At 41.0% G+C, this 23536-nt stretch overlaps 1 protein-coding gene and 1 gene segment (V, D, J or C); one reads left to right on the top strand and one right to left on the bottom strand.

Moving 5' to 3' along the window:
- The window catches only part of LOC125929809 (STARD3 N-terminal-like protein), a 56206-nt gene extending 53161 nt beyond the window's left edge, over nucleotides 1-3045 (top strand). For 3 of the 4 annotated variants that reach the window (XM_049641312.1, XM_049641313.1, XM_049641310.1), the window contains 2 exons: nucleotides 1638-1712; nucleotides 2894-2978. In XM_049641312.1, the coding sequence (XP_049497269.1) occupies nucleotides 1638-1696 (59 nt within the window). In that variant the 3' untranslated portion in view covers nucleotides 1697-1712; nucleotides 2894-2978. Of the gene's footprint in view, nucleotides 1-1637; nucleotides 1713-2893 lie in introns of all 4 variants that reach the window. The other variant, XM_049641311.1, reaches the window with a different exon arrangement.
- Nucleotides 3046-7702: 4657 nt separating this feature from the next.
- LOC125929810 (T cell receptor gamma constant 1-like) lies at nucleotides 7703-22537 on the bottom strand. The segment is given in 4 exon segments: nucleotides 7703-8322; nucleotides 10800-10847; nucleotides 14758-15087; nucleotides 22373-22537. Coding segments are annotated over 4 exon segments (612 nt in total).
- Between the last annotated feature and the right edge of the window lie 999 nt (nucleotides 22538-23536).

Genomic DNA, 23536 nt, shown 5'->3' with positions numbered 1-23536 from the left:
GTTTTTATTTTTATCAATACGATCTTACGGGATACAGTTTTTTTCATTGTGTATTTGCTTTTACTTTATTATAAAATAGGCACTTCCCATGCTGTTTTGAACTGTATAAATATAAATGGATACAAGATATTTTGTGGAAATAAGATAATCATTTAACTTTTCTCCTACCCTCAAACATCTAGATTTTTTCCCAGATTTAAAAAAAAAATTTTTTACGTCTATATATTTTTGAGAGACAGAGAGAGACAGAGTGTGAGTGGAGGAGGAGCAGAGAGAGAGAGGGAGACACAGAGTCTGAAGCAGCCTCCAGGTTCAGCTGTCAGCACAGAGCCTGATGAGGGGTTTGAACTCACGAGTCGTGAGATCATGACTTGAGCCAAAGTCGGACACTTAACTGACTGAGCCACCCAGGCACCCTTTCCTAGATTTTTAGAAGTAAAATCTACTTAATGGAAAAAAGTATGATTGCGTCAGACATGTTTCCTCAAGGAATAATTGCAGAATGAAATGGTGGGCTCCAACGTACCAATAATCTAAGGTTCACAAGGCAGGACCCACTGCAGTGTCCCAGTGCTATAGCACCATCACTCTCGGCATCAGGAAGTCCTCAAAACTCTCACTCACTGGGTACAGCGACTTTTAAAAATAAGTAGGGCGCCTGGTGGTTCAGTTGGTTAAATGTCCAACTTCAGCTCAGGTCATGATCTCATGGTTCGTGAGTTCGAGCCCTGTGTCGGGCCCCGTGCTGATAGCTCAGAGCCTGGAGCCTGCTTTGGATTGTGTGTCTCCCTCTCTTTCTGCCCCTCCCCTGCTCATGTGCTCTCTCTCTCTTTCTCTCTCTCTAAAGCAAACATTTTGAAAAAATTAAAACAAAGTCATAAAAGAATAAAACAGTACTATATTGAAAAAACCCAAATATAAGTGGACTTGCACAGATCATAACTATGCTGTTCAAGGGTCAACTGTATACCTTAAAAGAACTAAACAGTTAATATGGGAAAGTTTGTTTCTATAGACATATTCGAGCTAATATGTCATAAGCCATAAGATTAACATAGCATTGGGGCACCTGGGTGGCTCAGTGAGGTAAGCGTCCGACTTCGGCTTAGGTCATGATCTCATAGTTTGTGAGTTCAAGCCCCACGTCGGGCTCTGTGTTGACAGCTGGGAGCCTGGAGCCTGCTTTGGATTCTGTGTCTCCCTCTCTCTGTCTCTGTCTCTCTCTCAAAAATTAATAAACATTAAAAATAGGTAGATTAAATGATTTGTACCAAAGCTCAGTGTCAGCTACACTTGAAAAATACCTAAGCCTGTCAGCAAAGAGGAGGAGGAGGACTACGAGTAGATAATAATTCTTGCTTTATATGAAAACTTTCAGAACTACATAAGGGAAGTCCATTCAACTGATTAGTATGAGTGATCGATCCTATTTTAAGTGTTTTCTTCCTATGAGAAATAAAGTAAAACTTTATTTTACAGGTACAGTTTTTTAACTCCAACCTTTAATACTGAGGATTAGATGAGCAGATGCACCTCCCACATAAAATTTGATGCCCGTATATTATCATTTCAAGCAAATGGCTTGTGTCCTTAATGGAATCTGATACTTTTTCTCCTTCCCTTTACCTCCCTTGTAGGATCTGAAGAAGAAGCTGAAGAAAAGCAGGACGGTGAAAAACCACTTTTGGAACTATGAGTACTACTTTGTGACAGTAAGTGCAACCGAAAGTGTAGCAACAAACTAGTTAAATATGGATCGTTTCTCTGAGTAGATTCAAGGTGAAATTCGAAGAATATGAGTATAAATCTAGAGCCAGCTCTGTCCCATTCACATGAATTTATGGTTACATTTTTTTCATGTGAAATTTCTTACCATTCTTTTGCATCAGTATGAATTTGTAAAGTATAAAAAATATCTCAGAGTTCCCATTTCTTCTTTCTCTAATTGAGGTTAAAATTGGCACATAGCCTTACATGAGTTTCCCGCCTACGGCATCATAATTCGATTATTTGCATACACCGTAAATCCCTGCTGCCAAGTGCTGACCGTCATACACCTGCTTCCCATCCACATCTCTGCAGAGTAAGAATGAGTTCGTTACTGTTTACTTAGCCAGAGCATCTCCATGTCAGGTGTTACTCAGTTACAAACCCTACCTAGTGTGCTGAGTGAGGGTAGCAGTCCTACTCGACGTGGGTACCGAGCATCTCTGTCTACACCTGGGCAAGTGGGACTAGCATGGTGAGTGACCGTCCCAGCGGGCACCGCTGGCGAGTGGCAGAGCTGGGACTCGGGCCCACCCAGTCTGGTACCAGGGTCCTCCCTGGACCTGCACCCAGGTGTCCCCAGGTGCCGTGGAGCTCCCGAGATGAAAGGTGTGGTCCAGCCAGAGCAGTAGCCTGATGGGCCTCAAGGTGGAGCGTGTTGTTCAGCCCCTTGAGGTCATCAAAGGGAAACACTTCCACCCCGGAAATGGCAGCAAATGAACACAAAGTGAATTGTAGTAGCAGCGTGTCCGCCTAATCACGTGATGATGGAAGGAAAGTGGTGCCTGGCTCAGAGCTGCTGAGGAGCTGGGACAGGCAGGGACTAGCCTCGGAGGCAGCCTGGGGGCAGCGAGCGGGCCCTGTTTCTAAAGCCCCTGCGCCCCAGCCCGCTCCAGCCCCGCTTTCTGCATCGTTGCTTGAGAGGCAGCAGAGATGGGGGCACGTGAACAGCCAAATTCAAGAAGGCTTTAAAATAAGTTCTTAAGTGGCCACACCCAGGTCTTCACGTGTTTGTAGCCGCCCAGCTTCACACAGACTTTCTCATCGAAATACAGGGCAAAGTGTAGCACTTTACCTGTTAACACTGTGTCTCAAATATTCGTGTGTTTTCGTCTCTTCTTCCAAGTGTGAGAAATCCGTCACTGAAAGTCACTGGAGGAGGACAAGGACCAGAGCCGGGGTCTTTCCTGTTGCAGGTTGAAGTGCTGACACCCGCCGCTGACTTCAGCGGACGGCTGATAAGGAACTTATTTATTGTAATACCTCATAGACGTCTTACCACACCCACGTACATTTAGGAGCCTGCCTGCGGCAGGTGCATCATGTGATGAGCCACACCGCCTTGGGTGAGACTGAGTCTGATCTGTCCATGAATACTTGGAGCCGAGTCTTGTGCTGTATTCCCGATCAAAAGACTTCTTAATATATTGGAATAACCCTTTTTTAGTAAGCAAAATCTCTTTTTATTTGCTTTGCAGGGTTGGAGGTTTTTTTTTGTTTCATGTCTCAGATTTCTTTTGTATTTCTTTTTTTAACATCCTACATTTCCCTCGTGTTTTTTAACTCACGCTTACGCGCTCTTTGTACAATTTTAAAAAGTAATAAAATCCAATGTATCGAAGTGGTTCATTTTACTTTCCTTATTTGGCATTATGTATTTGGCTTAAAGTATTGGGATTACCGAATGGGGCACGGAGGGGTGTGGATGCATGTTCGAGCATAACCAGACATTTTGCATTGTTTTCATTATGAAATGGTATCCTTCCCTTAGAAGTACAGTTCTGAAATAACGTGAGTCTTCTTTTGGATGAACAAGAGAAGACCGTGGCCATCATTTCTCTTTATGTGGCTAATTTGAACTGAAATAAACTAAGTTACATCGTGAACTCCTTCTTTCAGATATGCATGTTCACCTCAATGCCTCATAGAAGGCAGCGTGTCTGTTAGTTTTCTGGTCTTATTCACTGTGTCCTTCAAGAAAAACTCAACTGTGTGTAGTGACGGTGGTGGCAACTGGCCGTCTGTGCAGGTCACGTCAGCTCCGTCTGTGCTCGTTCTGACACTGGACCAGAGGACCGGAGTGCCACGAGGAGGGTTGTGGGAGGCTGAGGCCTAAGGGGAAAGAGCCTCCTGGTGGAGAAAGGGTGAGGAGTGTCTGCAGGGTCTGGCCGAATCTCGAGAACTCAGTGGAGGGGCCTCAGGTAGGACACCCTGTCTCAGGAGGGGAGCCGCATACACACCAGGCCCCCAGATGATGCCTCAGCCGGATGTCCCTGTATATTTACCCTGAGAAAGAGCCCTCACCTACATACGCTAGGCTGAACCAGTAGCACGTGGCCCATGCTCCTGGAAGCCGAGACTCGCCCAAGAAGTTGACTCTCAGAGCACAGACCAAGAGGAATGAAGTCTGTGTTGAGAATGCGCAGTGAAGGCAGACTGGAAGCATAAAAGGCTGATCTCAGAAATCGAGTTCTGCTTTTGCCAGGCACCGGACAGATTGGGTCCCGGGGCTGGGCACCCTCTCTGTACCGTACGCGGGTGGCGTGGAGGTGGGGACACTTGCTCGTTGTGCTCACATTACTGAATGCTCTTCCGCTTGACTCCCAGCACACCGTTATCTCCCGTGCATGTCTGCTATTGAACCTTGCTTAGCTTCATGCTACGGTATTGTGTCCCTTTGGAAGGACTAAGATGATCCAACACATGACATTCAATTATGCAGTTGACTAAGGGCCTCCATACGTCTTGAGCTCTTGTGAGGAAAGAAGTCCCTCCCTGTTGCCCGTCTACACTCTACCTGTGCTAATAGTTTAATGTGCCCGGGTCTTGTGTTCCCCTGTCCGCACTGACAAAATGAGACCAAAAGTACCACCAGAGGAAATTGCGCACCAGGGAGAAGCGCAGATCCTTGGTAGATGTCAGGATTAACTGGAGCTACGAGAAGTCTGCGGGCCGTTCCCCACAGAACAGAGGCATCGGACTGGACTGAAGGTGCAGCATCTAAATAGTCCTGGTCATACGATTCCCAACTCATGAAGCAGCTACTTGGAATGAACTTGGTATAAAATAGGGGAACCCCTCACCCACAGAATAAGAATATCTTTGGCAGCAATCATATGCGTGTGTGCAGATGGGTATTTTCTTTCATTAGCTGTGACCTTTTGGAAGTGAGCAAAGTTAGCTGTGGTTTAACCGCCCTTAATTTATCATGCAGCACCCCAGCCACCGCTTGCACAGCCCCAACCAGTAGGGGCCGGTTTGACTTCAAGCCTTTTCCACGAATCAACCACATTTGACAGAGCACATAGACCAGAAAAACCCTGAGAAAACAAAACACCAGCCCCTTCCTACCCCCCACACTGTCCCCTGCACCACCGCCCTCCCCCTCTCTGCACCTGCCAGTGCAGAACAGAGCCCGCAGGGCTGCCCAGGTCGGGTTGGGGAAGGGAAGGGTTGAGGATTGGAAACCACAGGGGACACTGGCTAGGAGTGCCTGGCCCTGAAATCAGCCCACACGGCTCTGGGTCATTTGCTAGTCTCCCCTTTGCCTCTGTGCTTTCCACACACAGAAACAGTTCCAGATCTCTAAGTAGAGGCCCAGGTATTTGGTCTAAAGAAGAAGCCTAATGAAATTCCTGAAAATGAAGAAGTGGATGGGAATTAAATTTCCTCCTTTTGGTATCTGGTGGGTCTTGTGCTGTTTCCACCTCTACTTGGTCTCCAAAAGCACCTGTTTCACAGAAACTGAAGCTGATTGTAAATAAACAAAAAATCCTTCCCAATTTTAAATGAGACATTATTTTATTCTAGTATATAAAAACTTTTCCTTTAGGGGCGCCTGGGTGGCTCAGTCGGTTGGGTGTCCGTCTTCTGCTCAGGTCATGATCTTGCGGTTCCTGAGTTCTTGCCCCATGTCAGGCTCTGTGCTGACAGCTTGGAGACTGGAGCCTGCTTCGAATTCTGTGTCTCCTTCTGTCTCTGTCCCTCCCCTGCTCACGCTCTGTTTCTCTTTCTCTCAAAGATAAACATTAAAAATTTTTAACTTTTACTTTATTATTTTTTTAATGTTTATTTATTTTTGAGACAGAGACAGAGCATGAACAGGGGAGGGTCAGAGAGACAGGGAGACACAGAATCTGAAGCAGGCTCCAGGCTCTGAGCTGTCAGCACAGAGCCCAATGCGGGGCTCGAACCCATGAGATCATGACCTGAGCCGAAGTCGGATGCTTAACCGACTGAGCCACCCAGGTGCCCCCTTTTAACTTTTACTTTAAAAGCATTCATTAGAAAAAGAGAAAAACAATCACTAATTTCTTCACCCACCTACCGTGCATTGAACATTGTGTTTTATACCCACATTTGTAGAAATATACATACACATATAAATGAGTGTCATACTTAATAGTATTATTCCTCAGAAATTATGGTCAAAGGACTGGAGAAATATTGTACAAAAAAAGAAACATAAATGGACTCAATCTATGAAAATATGGTTATCCTTATCAGAAAAAACAAAACCACGGTGGAATACTACTTTTCACCTGTCAGGTTACCAAAATCCTGATCTTTGACAAGCACAGTCCTGACACTGACCTACACTGTGGTGGGAAGGGCACAATGGCGTTACCTCTGTCGGGGTAAGTTGGCAATACCTTCAAAATTACAAGTACACATGCCCAATATTATAAAACAAGATTATAATTTTAGCATATTTTATAATAGTAAAAGCTTGGAAAGAATCCATTCGTCTATCACAAGGAACTGATCTTACAAAATGTACGTTCACCAGTAAAATACTGTTCAGCTATGTGTCCTTATATATGGACATAAAAAGAGCTGAAGAATATATGTGAGAAAAGCAGAATAATGTATGTTGTATACTACCTGTGTGTTGGAAGAAAATGAGACATATTTGTATTTATATTTATATGTAAACTCATATTTGCAGAAATAACTCGAAAGATGCACAAGAAAGAAAAATGTGACCTGCAAATGTTTGGGAGGTAGAGACAGTGGTTGAAACAAGATTTCTTAGTTCAATTTTTAGAGTGTTTTGAATTTGAAATCATATGAAGGTATAATCTACCAATTTTATTACGGTCCTGCCATGTATATTTCTTCAACAACACTTCCTGATTAATTTTCCGTACCTTTAACAATCTGAATTTTTTTGTAGATGCATGTTAGTCCATCATGTGACATCATTTAGTTTATTTTTCTGGTTTCTTACTGGGCATTTGAGTTCATTTGTGACTGTTGTGAATGGTGCTACAGCATTGCACGTAAATCTTAGTGTGTTCATTGTGTGTGTGTGTGTGTGTGTGTGTGTGTGTGTGTTCTCTATTAATTCTAAAGTATATCTGCCAACAGTAGATACAAATGCTATTGAGGACTTGCATATATTCAGCATAAAAACTCATCGCATTCACAAAACTCCAGGAGATGTGTCGCTGTAAGTCCGTTTTATAAATGGGAAAATTATGGCACAGAGAGTTCAAATAGCTATAGACCCAAGATTTAAACCCAGGCACTTTGGATCCAGAGTCCAAGCACTTAACCCCTCCAGCACCCTCCCTTCCCGTGTTAGTGCAGCTCTCATGGGATTCTTGTGACATCGGGAAACATGGTGCACGTGAGACACTGGTCCAGGTCCGACACACCAGCCAGGCATGCAACATGTTATGGCCTTTGCCACTGGAGTGTCTTAAACCAAATGAGTCTAATTCAGCTTCCTTTTGAAGGAGTAATAACTTGGGCACCTTCACTGGCTGTGGCTCCCCTGGGGACAGTGCCCCAAAGAAGGCATCACAAGGACTCTCTCAGGGAAATAGTTAGAAATGTGGAATTTGCCATGATTACAACCAATGCTGAATTTGAAGGCTCAGTTGTCATGCTGTTCCTTACCTTAGCCTCTCAGATTTCACCAAATGAAAGAACACAGAGATAAAAGTACACTTTTGATTCTTTTTATTATGCCTGTTATGAACAACAGTACAAAATTCAGGTAGCAAAGATAGCAGTTTCCAGAAATGTAAAATAAAAGGCCTCCAGGCAGTTATCTGGATACAGAGACCCAGGGGCCGCTATGGAAGCTGCACGTCAGCTGTACTCAGAGGCGAGGGTGGTGGGTGGCTGACGGGCTGGTGGCCATGAAGGAGAGAGCGGTACTGAAGCCCCCGTGAGTGCCCCCCGGCCCCGCCCCTGACTCATGGCAGAGTCTGTTCTTCGTGCAGAGTGACATTTCCTGTTTGCCCAGCAGTTTGTAAACCCATTCTGCAGTGATGACACATAGAAAAAAGACACATGTGAACTGCAATAACCCACACCCAGAAAGAAAGCCCCGCTAGAGCCTCAGCAGACACCTTTAGCGACAATAGCCAGTAAAGAAAAGTGGAGCCTTGGGCCACCATGTGTTACAACTCTTCTCATTGCGGCAGAGTGCTGGTCTCCCAAGCAGACAGTAGGTGATGATGACAGTGTAGACCATACTTTTGACGAGGAGGATGACGTAGGTGTAGTAGGCAGAGGTGTTCGCAAGCTGCAGCTGTAGGGGGTCTAAAAGAAGCCATCGGTTAGTTTCACCTGTTGTTTTGAAAGGCTAGGGCTTATTAATGGGAGGTAGGTCGTATTATGCAATTCTGATGACCTGGGTGGAAGTGACTTTCCTGCACCAACCCAACCCAACAGTAAACGTCTATACCACTGTCACCCCTACCACCACCACCAGGACAACCCAGAATCCAGCTTGCGGGTCAAGTGAATCAACAACTTCTGTGAAATTCACTTAGGACGTTCCAAAGTCTTAAAAAGCAAGGTTATGTTTTAGATGAATGAGTCATCCGGAAAAAAGCATTCGTGATAAGTAGCTTTTACCATTTCTTCACCCCCCAGCATGTCTGTAAGCAACATATTGTTAGCTATTAAACTAATATGATTTAACCACTAACTAAATGCCAAATATTTAATTTTGAGAGTTTTGTGGGCAAAGCTTTAATCTTACTTAATTTTTCAGTAACCTACGAGATTATTTTCATTCCCATTTGACAAATTAAGGACAGAGAAGGAATTTTCCGGGTGTCATACAACTAGTAAGTATCACAAGCCAGATCTTAATCCCCACAACACAATGTTCAAGAATACATTCTTACCAACTCTAATTCTGCACCTCCACATGCAATAAGTACCCCCAGCAACAAACAGTTAAGCAAAAATACAATGATGAATTACTGATTTAGCAGCATCTTAGCCATTACACATTGTGCATTAATGAGATTCCTACCAAGTGTAGGAATTTCCACACTCCATGGAAATTTGGTGGTGTTCACAGTAGGGTGGGTGGGAGGTTTTACAAGAAGGCATTAGTTGTGGAGAGCACTAGGTGATGAATGGAAGTGTTGAATCATTCACTATATTGTATACCTGAAACTAATATTATACGCTAAGTCAACTAACTGGAATTTAAATAAAAACCTAAAAAAATAACAAAAGAAAATAAAGTGGAAGAGAGTAGTTAATCCAAATTCTCTCCAATGTTAGGAGGTCATAACTAACTCCCTTGCCTTTCCTGAATATTCCTCATTGGAGCTATGATGTTATAGAATGATTGCCTTTACTATCCTTTGAAGTTACCCAGGAAATATACGATGTCAAGAAGTAATTAATGACAATGGTTGTGGGACCAACTGACTACTCAATGAACCAGAAGGCAGGGTCTCTTCCTGTGGAAACTTCTTGTACAGGCTTTATCTCCAGAGAATCAGAACTCCAGAATTATTAGTACTTGGTATGAAAAGGGACCTTGAGAGGTGAGGTACTCATAACTTCTTGCTTTTGGTCAGGTAATATGTTAGCTAAGGTCCTTGGTATTGGATATGGAGGGCAGATCAACAGGGGTAGAACCAATGCTCCTCATCACTTTCTTGCACAGATGTGGGGAGAAAGAGACAGAAACCAGTACTTCCAATGTGTCAGCTAAATGAGATACCCTATGCTAGGCATTCCACATATGTGACCTTACGTCTTCAACAACTGAGGGAGGTGTTATTCATGTTATTCCTGGTTGGCTCAGATAATGTAAGTAATGTACCCATATTCATGCAACTAATAATTAAAAGGCTGAGGTTAAAAGTCCAGTTTGTGGCACTTGAAGCCCTGCACCCACACCCACGCCCCATGTGTGCACCTGTCTCAGGGTCGTGACTTTGGAGTTTCTTGCACTGTGATGACATCTTAGAGGAAGAATAGAAAACTGAGTAAGTATATGAACTCTTTTCTCCCCCACTTGTTTTTTGAGAGAAAGAGAGAGAGCGAGCGCATGAGTGAGGAACAGGCAGAGAGAGAGGGGGACAGAGGATCTGAAGTGGACTCCACGCTGACAGTAGTGAGCCTGATGAGGGGCTCAAACTCGTGAACCAAGAGATCATGACCTGAGCCTAAGTCAGACACTTAACCAACTGAGCCACGCAGATGCCCTAAGTATATGAACTTTTAAACCCTCTGTGTTGAAGCCTCAGATCTCACTGTGTGGCATGGTGCAAGGGATTTAATTAATTTTTGATCACTGCCCTCTTGTGTAAAATGGGAATAAAATCCTTCATAGTGAGTATTAAGAGAATTAAACAAAATGCACTCACAGTAACACAACGCCTTCTGTACAAGAACCTTTCAGTGTCGGTTCATGTTACTAAATATGAGCAAGAACACAGACTTAAAAAAATGTAGAAGCAACTTGATACTGTGTTTTCCTCAGTAAAAATAAAGACCACAGAAGTGAATGAAGTCCATTGGGGAAAGACTTCAGAGCCCCTCACTGCACCCCTAAGACTATAAAGTCCTCTCATTCCCAAACCAGCATTTATTGTGTGAAGTTGATCCCTGGGAAATGAAGGACTGACTTAAAGTATCACTCAGTCTATTTTGTAAGATCCTGCCATTATGAGGCTTCTATCTGAAGCCAGGGAAGTTCAAAAGTAAAGCTGACCAGGAGGAAACATGCTATAACATATCATAAAGGCAAACATACAAAGCCTTACCATTTTCATCTTTCAGAGAAGCTTCTATAGAATCAATGACAGCGAGCTCTACAAGATATAAAAACAAGTATTATTCAATTGTTCATATTCATTATTTGATATGTGTCTGTGTTGGGGCTGAAAAGAAGAAAAGAAAAGAAAGAAAAAAAAGGAAAAAAGAAAAAGAATGAAGGAAGGAGAGAGGGAGGGAGGAAGGAAAAGAGAGAGGCAGAAAGAAAAGAAAGAAAGGGAGAGAGCGGAAGGAAGAAAGAAAGAAAGGGAGAGAGAGAAAGGGAGAGAGAGGAAGGAGGGAAGGGAAAGAAGAGAGAAAGAGGAAGGAAGGAAGATAGGAAGATAGGAAGGAATGAGGAGGGGAAAGAGGGAGGGAAGAAAGCAGAATCTGTCAATCCAGATAGAGCCATTACAAATATGAGCCCCACAATTCCAGAAATGGTTGACCTGATTTTATATAATTCAGTAGATCAATTCATAGATTGTGTTTCTGCACATGAAGACGTTGAAGTTCATGAATGATGCATTTTTTTTCTTTTTTTCTCACAACTAGCGGGTAATGTCTGAGACTATCTTGTTTTCTTCCTGTGCTCATAGCTCCTAGCACAGTGCCTGCCTCAAAGTTGAATTAAAATAATAAAAAAATAGAAAAAGTGACTGCTATACAGTCCTCAGCACCCACTGCTGACATGAAGGGATACTACTAAAATAATTCTTCCAACCCTGGAATCCGCAACAGAATCTTACAGGTTGGAATAAGTTTGGTTTACATAATTCTCCCGTAGAAGCAAAGAAAAGCAGCCCTACCTTTCAAACCCTGCACTCCCCAGTAACCCCAACTCCTGTGCATGATTTTCTGGAGTGGAGCTGTTTAAGGATGTGAGAGCAATGCTAATGAAAGCCAATACCTATCGAGTGATTATGACCTGACCGTGCCAGGCACTGTGTGAAAGGTTCACTTGCATTGTCTCACCTGATCCCTCAGTCACACTGATGTGAGTTGAATCTGGAGGGCTCCGTGTTGCACACAAGGAAATACGGTTTAGAGAGTCTCACTTGCCCAGACTCATACCAGAAATTGGCTGAGCCAGCACTCACATGACAATTATGGGAGCTTAGATGAGCTAGAGCAAGTGGGAAGTACCTTGGGACACAATCCACAGAAATCGAACATACCTCCAGCACTGTGGACTCTCAGACATGAATCATCTCTTCTAGTACCTTAATCATTCTTGCAAGTGACCCTTTTTATAACAGAAGCTCAGCATTTCAGTGCATTCTTTCCAGGGACAGAAAGATACACTGAGTAATAATTATAGTTTTCTGAATATATAAAACCTGAGGTGAGGGTTGTATTTCTCTACAATGTTTAAAAAAAAAACCCAACATATATAATAAGACAAAATTCCTTTAAAAAGATCACTGAATCGGGCTCTGTGCTGACCGCTCAGTGCCTGGAGCCTGCTTCAGATTCTGTGTTTCCCTGTCTCTCTGCACCTCCCCCACTCACACTCTGTGTCTCTCTGTCTCTCAAAAATAAACATTAAAAAAAATTTAAAAAGGTCATTGACCATGGGATGCAGGAAGAGAGAGTTACAAGGTTGTTTTTGTTTATCCTTTATCCACTGGATGTGTCCTTGTCCATACACACGTGGTTCAGGGATGCAATTTTACACACTCCACACAATCCTGTTTTGGGGTGTGCTTAAAAAATGGGTTTGAGGTGCAGTCTTTGGGGTAAATCCCCAAAATAAAAATGTTTGTGTAATCATATTTAGATGTTAAAGTATCCTTAAGAACTAATTAAAAATTTTTTTTTCAATGTTTATTCGTTTTTGAAAGACAGAGAGCACAAGCAGGGGTGGGGCAGAGATAGAGGGGGACACATAATCTGAAGCAGTATCCAGGCTCTGAGCTGTCAGCACAGAGCCCGACATGGGGCTCAAACTCACGAACTGCAAGATCATGACCTGAGCCAAAGTTGGATGCTCAACCGAGTGAGCCACCCAGGCACCCCTCCTTAAGAGCTAATTTTAAAGTGTCTTAAAAGTCCCTTTCTATTTTATATGGTGCCTTTACTCATTAAAAGAGAAATAAAAATCTCTTATCACCATGCATTGATTGAGGTAAAAGCAGTAAGGTAGCAATTTTTCAAATTAAAATCTGTGTATGTACCCTAGGTTCTCTTTCTCCATGCAAGTTGATTGAAAACTTGGACAGATTAGTTTTATCTCTTCAAAAGCATGGATTTTTTTTGTCCTATATATTTTTAGCTTTCATCAAAAATAAAAACAACAAGCAGCAAACCTATAGCAATAGAAATTTGTTGTAGAATGGTATCAGAAATGCCTTTGTTAGCTTTGTTGCTATGAGAAGACCTTGGGAGACATTCCTTTCAGAAATTAATTCTCAGGGAAAACACATCATAAATTAGAACTTCCCTCTTTTCAGTAATCACCACCATGAAACTTACTGTGTTTTTACTTTGATCACTATAAAAATCAATACCTAAAGGACGTTAGCCCAAGGGCTACATTAAACTTGTGCTTTGCTCATTTGCCTCCTCTCTGTTTCTTAGCTGTAGAAATTTTAAAAAATTAGGGCTGTTTGCACTCTTACTTCAGTTAGTTTTAGGAGAGGATGCACATAAATACAAGAAGCATATGAATAAATGCATTCATGTTATATTTTCAAAAGCAAGCATTTTCACTGACATGATTGTATTTCTTCTTCATCACAGCCAGGGAGAAAGCAGAGATAAATGTTCAACCCTAATTTGATCATTGGAAACACTAAGGATCCAAGAAGATAAAGATTTATTTCAACAATTTTAAGCGGTACACAGCAAAGGTCTTTGCACATTTAGTTACGTGCGTGTTCCCCCTGCTTCCAAAGGGCTTGGTAACCACAGAGAAAAGTACAAACTAGTCCTGTCCAGTGGGCCCTCTTGGGCCATGGTCTCTTATGTCAAGGCTCAGGACTTGACTTCTGAGTCTAGAGGTTATTGGATCACAGCCAGGTGCCCACGCTATCGAAAAATGATCAGCATTTGTACCAATGGTGATCCTACGGGACACCATGGCTGAATCACAAGTGACCGTGAGTGATTAGGAAACGTGTATTCACTCTACTGTAGTGATCCTCCTGGGGACAGTGGTCCATCCTGCATCCTTTCCAGGCCTGGCACACACTCGTTCTGCAGTGTTTGCTGGGCAGCATTTCCCAGGGGTAGAAATACATCCATTGTGTAGAATGGAAGAATGTTTGTACACATAACCTCATTCATCTCTACTTACCAAATTTCACCTTACAGCAGTACATAAAATTCAAATCTAAAAAACCCAAGACCATACTAAGACCTCAGCAACCAAATTATACTTTTTGTTGTTGTTGTTGAGCTGCGCTCTAGCTCTTCAAATGAACAGCATTTTGTCACATACAGCTCGTTGTTTATGGCTATACTTTGAGTACAGCAAGATTGAAATGAGAGGGACTTGGCTGGGTAGAACATTCTTGAACGATGTGTACTTGTTCTTATTTTCTGATCAAGTAAGATCCTTAGAAATGGACTCTCTTGAACATTTATTGTGTGTGAGGTTGCTAGGTGCCTTTACATGTACTGTTTCATTTAACCCAAACAATGATGCTAAAAACATCACTGTAACCTTAATATTTTGGTTGATGAAACTGAGGTGAAAAGGCTAAATGAATTTTTCTTTTTATTTTTCTTTGTATGTTCCAAAACCCATAGTATTTTAGTTCTATGGAGAAATAGCAGGACATTTATGTTACCATTAGGTAACAACAGTTAAGAAAGATTTCTATTTGTTTCTTTTCATTAATATTTGACAGAAAAGGTAGGCTACTGGAAGGTTATATATTATATTATATTATATTATATTATATTATATTATACTATACTACATTATATTATGATTAGATTAGATTAGATTAGATATGCACATACCTTTTTTCATTGAGTGAAAAGCAATCTCATGATCAACCCCTCCTTTATTAGTCTCATGTGTGAAGATACATTTGTGTTCTTTATTTGTTGACTTTTTAGTGCGCGTCAACCAGGTGTATTTCATGTATGTGTCCTTTGTCTTCATGGTGTTTCCCTGCTGGGATATCAGAATTCTTTTGCTGTTCTTTTCTTTCCAGTCTATCTTGACAACATCAGGGAAGAAATTCTCAAGAAGACAAAGATACGTTCCAGTCCTATCGAATTTTATTTCAGCCATTGAAGGAAGAAAGAGTGTGGGCTTGGGGGAAGGGTCTGCATCAAGGCTTCTATCTATGGGGGGAAATGGAATAACAATTAAAAACATTATTAGAGAAACACAAACATTGTGTGGTTTGGAACCACCTAGCACAGAGTGAAATGAAAGAAAGTTGCCATAGTATTCCTGCTTACCATGGTCTTTCATCCACAGTGGTTATGAGTTGCTCACTTTCTTAGTTTCCATGGGAAAACAGGTACAAGAGGTCATGTAACTTTCCCAAAGTCACAGCTAATAAGTAAGTGGTAGAGTGTGGATAAACATGAGATTTTTTAAAACCGTATACATAGTCACTTTTTGAATGGGAATCTACTTCCACACATACTTGACAATCTATCAAGTTGAACTCTTAGCTTCAAATATGGATCCCATGCCCACTTCTAAAGTAGTGGAATCCTTCTCCTTGACTTCTGATTTTATAGATCAACTCACTATCCCGCCTGAATCATGCAGAGTTTTGAGTAAGACAATGTTTAAAGCTGCACCTCCAAATTACTTACAGTGCCTTGAATTTAGAAGCAACGTGGCAACGTATACAAAACTGCTATTAAAAAACTCTGATTATTTTCAGAAATGCCTTTATATTAGCTTCATGGAATAACACACTTACCAGAATTTGGTTTTGCTGTGGAAAATGGTCACTAAAAGCACATTTTCTATTGGAATTTCATTTGAAGTTCAAGTGTGACTAGGAAGACATTGTATTTTGACTCTCAGAGTCTCCACTCAAAGCAGAATCTTCCTAGAAAGCTGCTGAACTGTTTACAATGCCACAATAATCGGTGATGTCAGCTGCTGAATAAAGTTTTATGTAAGTAGTGTAAACAGTTAGGGTTCCAGAGTTTCCTGTAGACATAATGGCAGAATACATAACAAAACATCATTGTTTTCAAGGGCATATGTTGGTATGTTAGTTGATCACACATTTACTGTTAATGATTGAAATGATAAATGTTAGAATCCTTTCAAAATTGATTTCCAACTGAAATGCAAGTGCTTTACTGATACTCTCTTTGGGCTAGTTTGGAGTTAGTTTAACAGTCCAATGGACAATTTCTTAAAAAAGCAGTCGGATTTCTCATTTGAGAAGTAAAAGTAAAAAAATTATTTTTGGGGGGTACTGTTAATACTCAATTTTATTTTTTTTAGGAAAAAAATTTTTGAAAATTTCTACCTGTGTAACAAAGCTCCTGATTTTTATACTAAGTCAGTAAGCAAAGGATGAGTTTTTTATTCATGCTGCAGGTAGAATTAGGGCATAATGTGCTTATTTTAAGTTTATACATCTTGCTTGTAGTACAAATAGTTTTTTATTGATTATAACAATAAGATACTGTATATTTCTCCAGCCATATACTCTGCTTTTAATTTAAAAAACATGCTAGATAGACAAGATTAATTTTTCAGTTGTACATGACATTTACATAATTTTAGCCTGTAGTCAATATATTAAGGAATCTAATTTTCATCTTAGAAAATTTGTGTTTTTTTTTAAATAGGAATACTTCTGATTCCTGATAGTATACAACTTTAAAATCAAATGATGAACTTGAGAAGTTTCTGGATGGTAACATACTGTTTCTAACTCTTGTCTCTTTTCCTTTTTTTCAATTTTTATTTTAAAAATTTCTTTTTAACGTTTATTATTGAGAGACAGAGAGAGACAGAGCATGAGCATGGGAGGGGCAAAGAGAGAGGGAGACACGGAATCCAAAGCAGGCTCCAGGCTCTGAGCTGTCAGCACAGAGCCCAATGCCGGGCTTGAGCCCTCAAACCGTGAGATCGTGACCTGAGCTGAAACCAAGAGTGGATGGCCAACCTGCTGAGCCACCCACACTCCCCGAGGTGATAGTTTTTCAAGTCTAACTGAAGATGACTTGAAACATCAGAGAAGATGTTTGCAAATCCCACTCTGACACACAGATGCTAAACATGCACCAATCAAACGCATTAAAATGCCAGAGCCTAAGGTGAGGCTTACTTCCCAACACAATCCCTCAGGTTGCCTTATGTCCTTGGGCAACGTCCTCAGTAGAGGAAGCTCTTCTACTGCTCTGCTTCGATCAAACAATACTGCTTGGACAAGATATCAACCTGAAATAAACCCAATGCTAGTTTCAGAGGTAGCGCTGGCAACATGGATTTGGCAAATATTACTTGGGACGAAAAGCGCTACACTTTACGCTTACATCGCACAAGTATAGAATAGTGAAGTGAATGAAAAAAATGTTTTTTTAAAAAATGCTGTAAGTGAGTAATTTTCTCTTCAGATAAAAGATCCAGTGACGGCATCGTAACGGGAGGCCCAAACAGAAACTTGGACCTGGAGACAACTCAGAAATTTGCTCTAAAGTAGGTGTTTTAGATGCATATGAAAAGTCTGAACAAAATTTGTAATGAAATGTGAGGGCAGAAAAAGCAATATTTCTGAAGTGATGCTGTACTGATATCATTTTTAACTTTGTAGGTATAATTCAATTAAGATATTAAATATACAAATGAATACTTGACTTTTTATCTACATCACTGTAAGTTTATATATTTAAGTTCTGAAACTTCCTCCCTATTTCTCTATGTCTGGATATTTCCACTGAAAAATGAGAGATTACCCTTTATTCAGGCTAGCAATCTTTAAAGTGAGGCTTATTACATTCTCATCATTTTTACAAGCAGGTGACAATGAGTCTTAGAAGTTGGAAGTATTTCATAAATTCGACCATTTGTTCTAAAATGACATGTAGACTAGATGGTAATTAACACAGTTTTCTGTACTCCTGATTTCATTAAAAAACTCCAGTGGGTGGTAATTCGAATTCTTGAAATTGGCATTCTTTATCTCTGACAACCTAATTTTTATAGTAGTGATTTCCATATTTAATTTCATTTAGTCTTTGTAACATCCTCTTGAGATGGTTGTTACATTGACAGAATGAATGGAAGGAAAGATGACAAATATTAACAGCAATAAGTGTCACTGAAAATTTTTAATTTTTTTCTTTATTTTTCTATTTTCCAATTTTTCCCATGATAAGCACTTATTATTTTTATAGTTTTAAGAAAGCAATAATGACTGAATCAAAATTTAATCACTAAAGGATGGTTATCCAGGAAGTGATAGATCCAGATCCACAGTCTATATTTTGTGTGCCACGTTCTCCTAAAAGACATCTTTCAGGACTCCATGAATTATATCTAGGTCACCATTATTTAATTAGATTGTAAGAATTTACATTGATTACGTAGTCAATTGGAAAAAGGACCAGAAGCTTGCTTTTCAGCTTATGAGTTCATTTGTGCCTATGATCACAGCCATTAAGGAAAACACGATATATCATCTTTCATTTTTTTCAATGTTTTACCACCTTTGAGAAAATTCTTAAAAATTTTTATTTGACTCACCTAGTACGCTAGCCATCCCTGTGAGAAATTCTCCCCCCTCAGGCAAAATTTCATTTCTAAGGCTAATGAAGAATGAACAAATTTAATACTGCATTTAGGGGAAAAAGTCTAGCTTATCACATTTTTGAATATGTTTACACAGGTAAATATTTCGATATTTGATATTAATTATCCTTTGACAAAACACAAGTTTAGCAATTTTTTTTGTTCATCCTTTTTTGTACCATTTATTTATTTTTGAGAGACAGAGCCAGAGCACAAGTGGGGGAGGGACAGAGAGAGACAGGGAGACACAGAATCCGAAGCAGGCTCCAGGCCCCGAGCTGTCGGCACAGAGCCCGATGGGGGGCTTGAACCCACGAACTGTGAAATCATGACCTGAGTGGAAGTCGGACACTTAACCGACTGAGCCAGGCAGGCACCCCGTGTTCAGTCTTTTCCATTAGTTATTTTTGGATTTAAATGAATAAGATAAACTTCTTTACAAAACTTTCAACACAGAAAACCCAAATGGCCCTAAGATCTCCATCCCTTAGAAACCCCCAGTTGCTGTCGCAAGTTAGCTCCTTGTCAATGTCCTTCACGGGAGCTCAGGTGGCAACTACCCCCAAGGACTGGGACACAGTCACCTACCTCTCCAAGGATCCTGCTGCCACTTGTGACCAAACTGGGACTGAATCCTAGAATTCTGAGCTAGCACCAGCACCTAGCCTTCCGCCCCTGCATCTCCTGCCTCCCCTCCCTACGTTATACAGAAGAATGAAAGAATATTTACCTGTGACCCTGAGCAGTGTGCCAGGACCGAACACTTTGTTGCCCCAGCTATACCAGCCATACCCATCATACCACTCCCACTGTCTGAAAAGCTTGTACAGAAATCTCCCTTTGTGCCACCTTTTAAAATTGTGCCCACATTTTTTCAATATTTATATAAACATATAAAAAGTAGGTCCTGCTAACATTACACAAAGATGAACCTCAAGCAACATCACATCAGAGATGAACTTAGTCAAGAATGGATGAACTGACCTCTCTCTGCCTGGGCAGCTGGGTTGTGTCTTTCCATCTCGCTCACATGCATTGGAGAATATGGTTTTACCTTCTCTCGACATTTTCCTGACCCTTAGAAATCTCTTCCCTTAAAAGACTTTGTCGTGCAATATCGCTTCTTTTATTAGAGTATAATTTGAAGTTATTATTTATTTTGTTTTTGAAGAGGAACAAAAAAGTATTTAATAAATGAATCTTCAATATTTTTACATGTTTTTTTCCTATTTCTAGGTATTGAGGGGTCGCTATCTTGTTTGACTGTAGGTAAATTCTTTCCAGAATCCAAGCCCCACTGATGGTAGACCAGATGAGTAGTTACAGTCTGAAATATTAATAATAATCTCTTAATCTATTCATTCCTGAAAGACTGCCTGTTTGAACATGAAATTACCCCAACTGTTTCCAGGCATTGATTTAAAATCCTGAGATGCCAGGGTGGCCCAGTCGGTTAAACGTCCGACTTTAGCTCAGGTTACAATCTCACAGTTTGTGGGTTCAAGCCCCACGTCGGGCTCTGTGCTGACAGCTCAGAGCCTGGAGCCTGCTTCGGATTCTGTGTCTCCTCCTCTCTCTGCCCCTCCCCTACTCATGCTTACTCTCTCTCTCTCAAAAATAAATAACATTACAAATTTTTTTAAATCCAATCCAATCCAATCAAATCAAATCAAATCAAATGCTGAGCTGCTCATCAGAGGATCCTGTCTGGTCTGGTCTTTCTGCCGCTGCCCTGGCCTGAACGGAAAGGCAGCTGTGGGTCATGCGGCCGAGTCCTGCTTGTAGGTCACCTGCTCCAGCTGTCCTGCCCGAGTCAGTGTTTCTGGCGCACTTGATGCCGATGCGGAAAGAAGACTGAATGCGATGGTGTGGAAAGGACTTGTCATTTTATAGCAATACCCTAAGAATCACATTTTGAAAATCTAATGAATGCGTATTCAGCATGACTTACTAGATATTTTGGGGGGAGGAGAGGCCATTTTAATGCCATGATTGGAAGCAGAAGCATTGTTTTCTGTATGAGGAGCACTATAAATTATGAGCTATTACTAATTAAGCATTCAACTAAAGAGTCTATTTTATTTTTATTTTTTTTAATTTTTTTTAATGTTTATTTATTTTTTGACAGAGAGAGAAAGACAGAGCATGAGCGGCGGTGGGGCAGAGAGCGAGGGAGACACAGAATTGGAAGCAGGCCCCAGGCTCTGAGCTGTCAGCACAGAGCCCAATGCGGGTCTCCAACTCACAGACTTCGAGATAATGACCTGAGCCGAAGTCAGATGCTCAACCGACTGAGCCACCCAGGCGCCCCTAAAGAGTCTATTTTAAAGGTCAGGCTGCACATGAGTAAATATGGACATATAAAAACATGGCTAAATGTTTCTAGTATCACATCATGGCCTACACCTTGCATTCTGGGATGGACAGGTCTCTGTTGGATCCCACTTTTTGTCATAGTAACTTGCCATGTGAGTTAAGGCAAATGACTGAACTTCTCCAGACCCCACTTTCCACATCTGTGAACTTGGAATACGAGGACTTTCTGTATAGGGCTGTTGAGGCATGAATGAGATAAGGCACCGAAACTAGTCAGCATGGTATGTGGCCCTCAGTGAAACTTAGCTAATATTATTATTCTCTTCAAGGGGGTGGTTTCGGGCCATTTTATCAAAATTTTCCACCAAACAAAACATCTGGATTTTATAAGCAATAGGTATTACACAAATTAATAAAGAGAGCTCATGAATCCAAGACTTTCTCTGTCTCTTACAGCTACATGCCGAAAAGGGATTGTGGCCTGAAGAAGCCACGATCTAGAATACTTGTCCTGTAGACCAAAAGCTTTTTGAGTGTTGGGGCTGTGTCTTTTTTACTCTTTATCTCTAGCATCCAACACGGAAACTGTGTTCAATAAGTGTTTCCTGAGATAATAAATGAACAAATGAAAACGTAAACCCAGGCAGACGGACTTTTTCTATGGACTTTGGAGTTGAAATGGTTTATTGAGCTCACAAAATCCATTAAACTGGACCGTCGCTAGGCAGTATCACAAGACTCACAATGGCACAAATTTCGACTAGTCTCAGGCTGCCCTCTAAGAAGCTAGAGTAATAAGAATTAATGGGATTATTGACATTTTGTAGTCATTTACTGTAAGAGTAAATTATTTTTCAACTGCTAACAGCTGAAAGCAAAAGCAGTTACAGAATTTGGCAGGTTATTAGAGAAAGAAGCAGTAGTCATTAAGAACGGAGTACTATTAGGGGCGCCTGGGTGGCTCGGTCGGTTAAGCAGCCGACTTCGGCTCAGGTCATGATCTCGCGGTCCGTGGGTTCGAGCCCCGCGTCGGGCTCTGTGCTGACAGCTCAGAGCCTGGAGCCTGTTTCAGATTCTGTGTCTCCCTCTCTCTCTGCCCCTCCCCCGTTCATGCTCTGTCTCTCTCTATCTCAAAAATAAATAAACGTTTAAAAAAAAAATTAAAAAAAAAAAAAGAACGGAGCACTATTCATACTAAAAGGAACTTAATCAAAGTGTCTGTCTCTTCAGAGACCATCTACAAAAAAAGCAGCTTGAACCATTAACTCACACCAATGGTTTATAGACACAGTCCTAAAAATCATTTTAATTTCAAGACTGAGTCTATTTTTGTGTGCATATTTTTCTAAAAGTAGAAGTTCGCTCCGCTTGCAAGCAGAGAAGTAAATAAACGTTTGCAAAGTAGTTTTATTTCCATGTAGAGTGGCCGTAGCTGCGAAATTGCTGCCCATAAGCTGCTCTGATGCTAAATTGTTTTTTTCTAAAAAACATGTATCAGTTTTTTTATTCACACGATCAAAGCAGAACAAAGTTACTTACCCGGGGGAGTTACTATGACCTTAGTTCCTTCTGCAAATACCATGATCCAGCCTGATTCATCACACTGGTTAGAACTTCTACAAAAATGTCAACCTTGTCCTGAGCCTCATGGCATGACGGGCAAGTAGAAACCTGGTCCTGGCGACTTGATCTTCTGGGTTCCCTTGGAAGTCCTTGAATATAGGTTTCATGGCGTCTGACATTTTATAAATTTTCCTCAGATTAGTTGGCAAAAATGTCTGTTTTCCAAGGAGCCAGTAATTACAGAAACTGCTGATAGAAAATGGAAACAATGAAAGCACCAGTAAAAAAGAGAGATTGGAAGTAACGAGGCAACCAACCAGTTATCTAAATTACCAGGAAAAGTGTTCAGAGAATTAAGATGTTTTGATTTCCAGGTGTTTGAGTGTGTGAAACTGCTTAGAGATCGCATCAAAGGCAAAAAACCCTTCTGTTCTCACAAACACCAAGCCTGCTCCGTTAGCAATCTGGGATTGTGTTTCTGAAAGAGGAAACTCTTCAGTAACCAGAAATACAAACATACCAACAGAAATATACTCGAGAAGTGTGAACAATGTTCTCCATTTTAAAATCAGCTACTTTTACCATTTGACAACATGATTCTCTACCACGCAGTGCAAAAATGAGAAAATAATTTGTTAGGACGTTTTTTCCTGGAATAAAAGAAGAAAATTGTAGAAGTCCGTCTTCTATGAAATACTAGATTCCTATTTAAACCATAATTTGAAAACAAAATCCAGTTCTCTGATATGTTGAAAAAAAGAAGCCTCTTGGAAGTTATTCTGTGGTCTTTGGAAATGCACATGTAGCCCTATCTCTGTGGTTAACTGGCTTTGGACAAGACATTTGCCATCTCTGGGTTCCCATGTCTCCGCTTGTTGTGTGGGCACTGGGCTATGTGTGTCCAACAGGCCCTTCCTCTTCCAACAGCTCATAAACCTGTGATTAAGAGCAGGAAAGGGTCTGCTGTGGTTGCTCAAGTGAGAAAGGAGTTGAGGGTTAGTAATAAAGAAGGTTTTCTTACAAGTCCTTCTGACTCTATGACATTGTGAGATCCCAGCAGGTACAATAGCAGGTATCTTCATCAGACTGGAGGACCTTACCGATTATCAGGTAAAAGACTCTGTTGTCTTTCCCGTCTGT

The sequence above is a fragment of the Panthera uncia genome, chromosome A2 (assembly GCF_023721935.1).
Source record: "Panthera uncia isolate 11264 chromosome A2, Puncia_PCG_1.0, whole genome shotgun sequence".
NCBI lineage: Eukaryota > Metazoa > Chordata > Mammalia > Carnivora > Felidae > Panthera > Panthera uncia.
The sequence above is the reverse complement of the archived record's forward strand: the minus strand, read 5'-3'. Positions and strand labels throughout refer to the sequence as shown.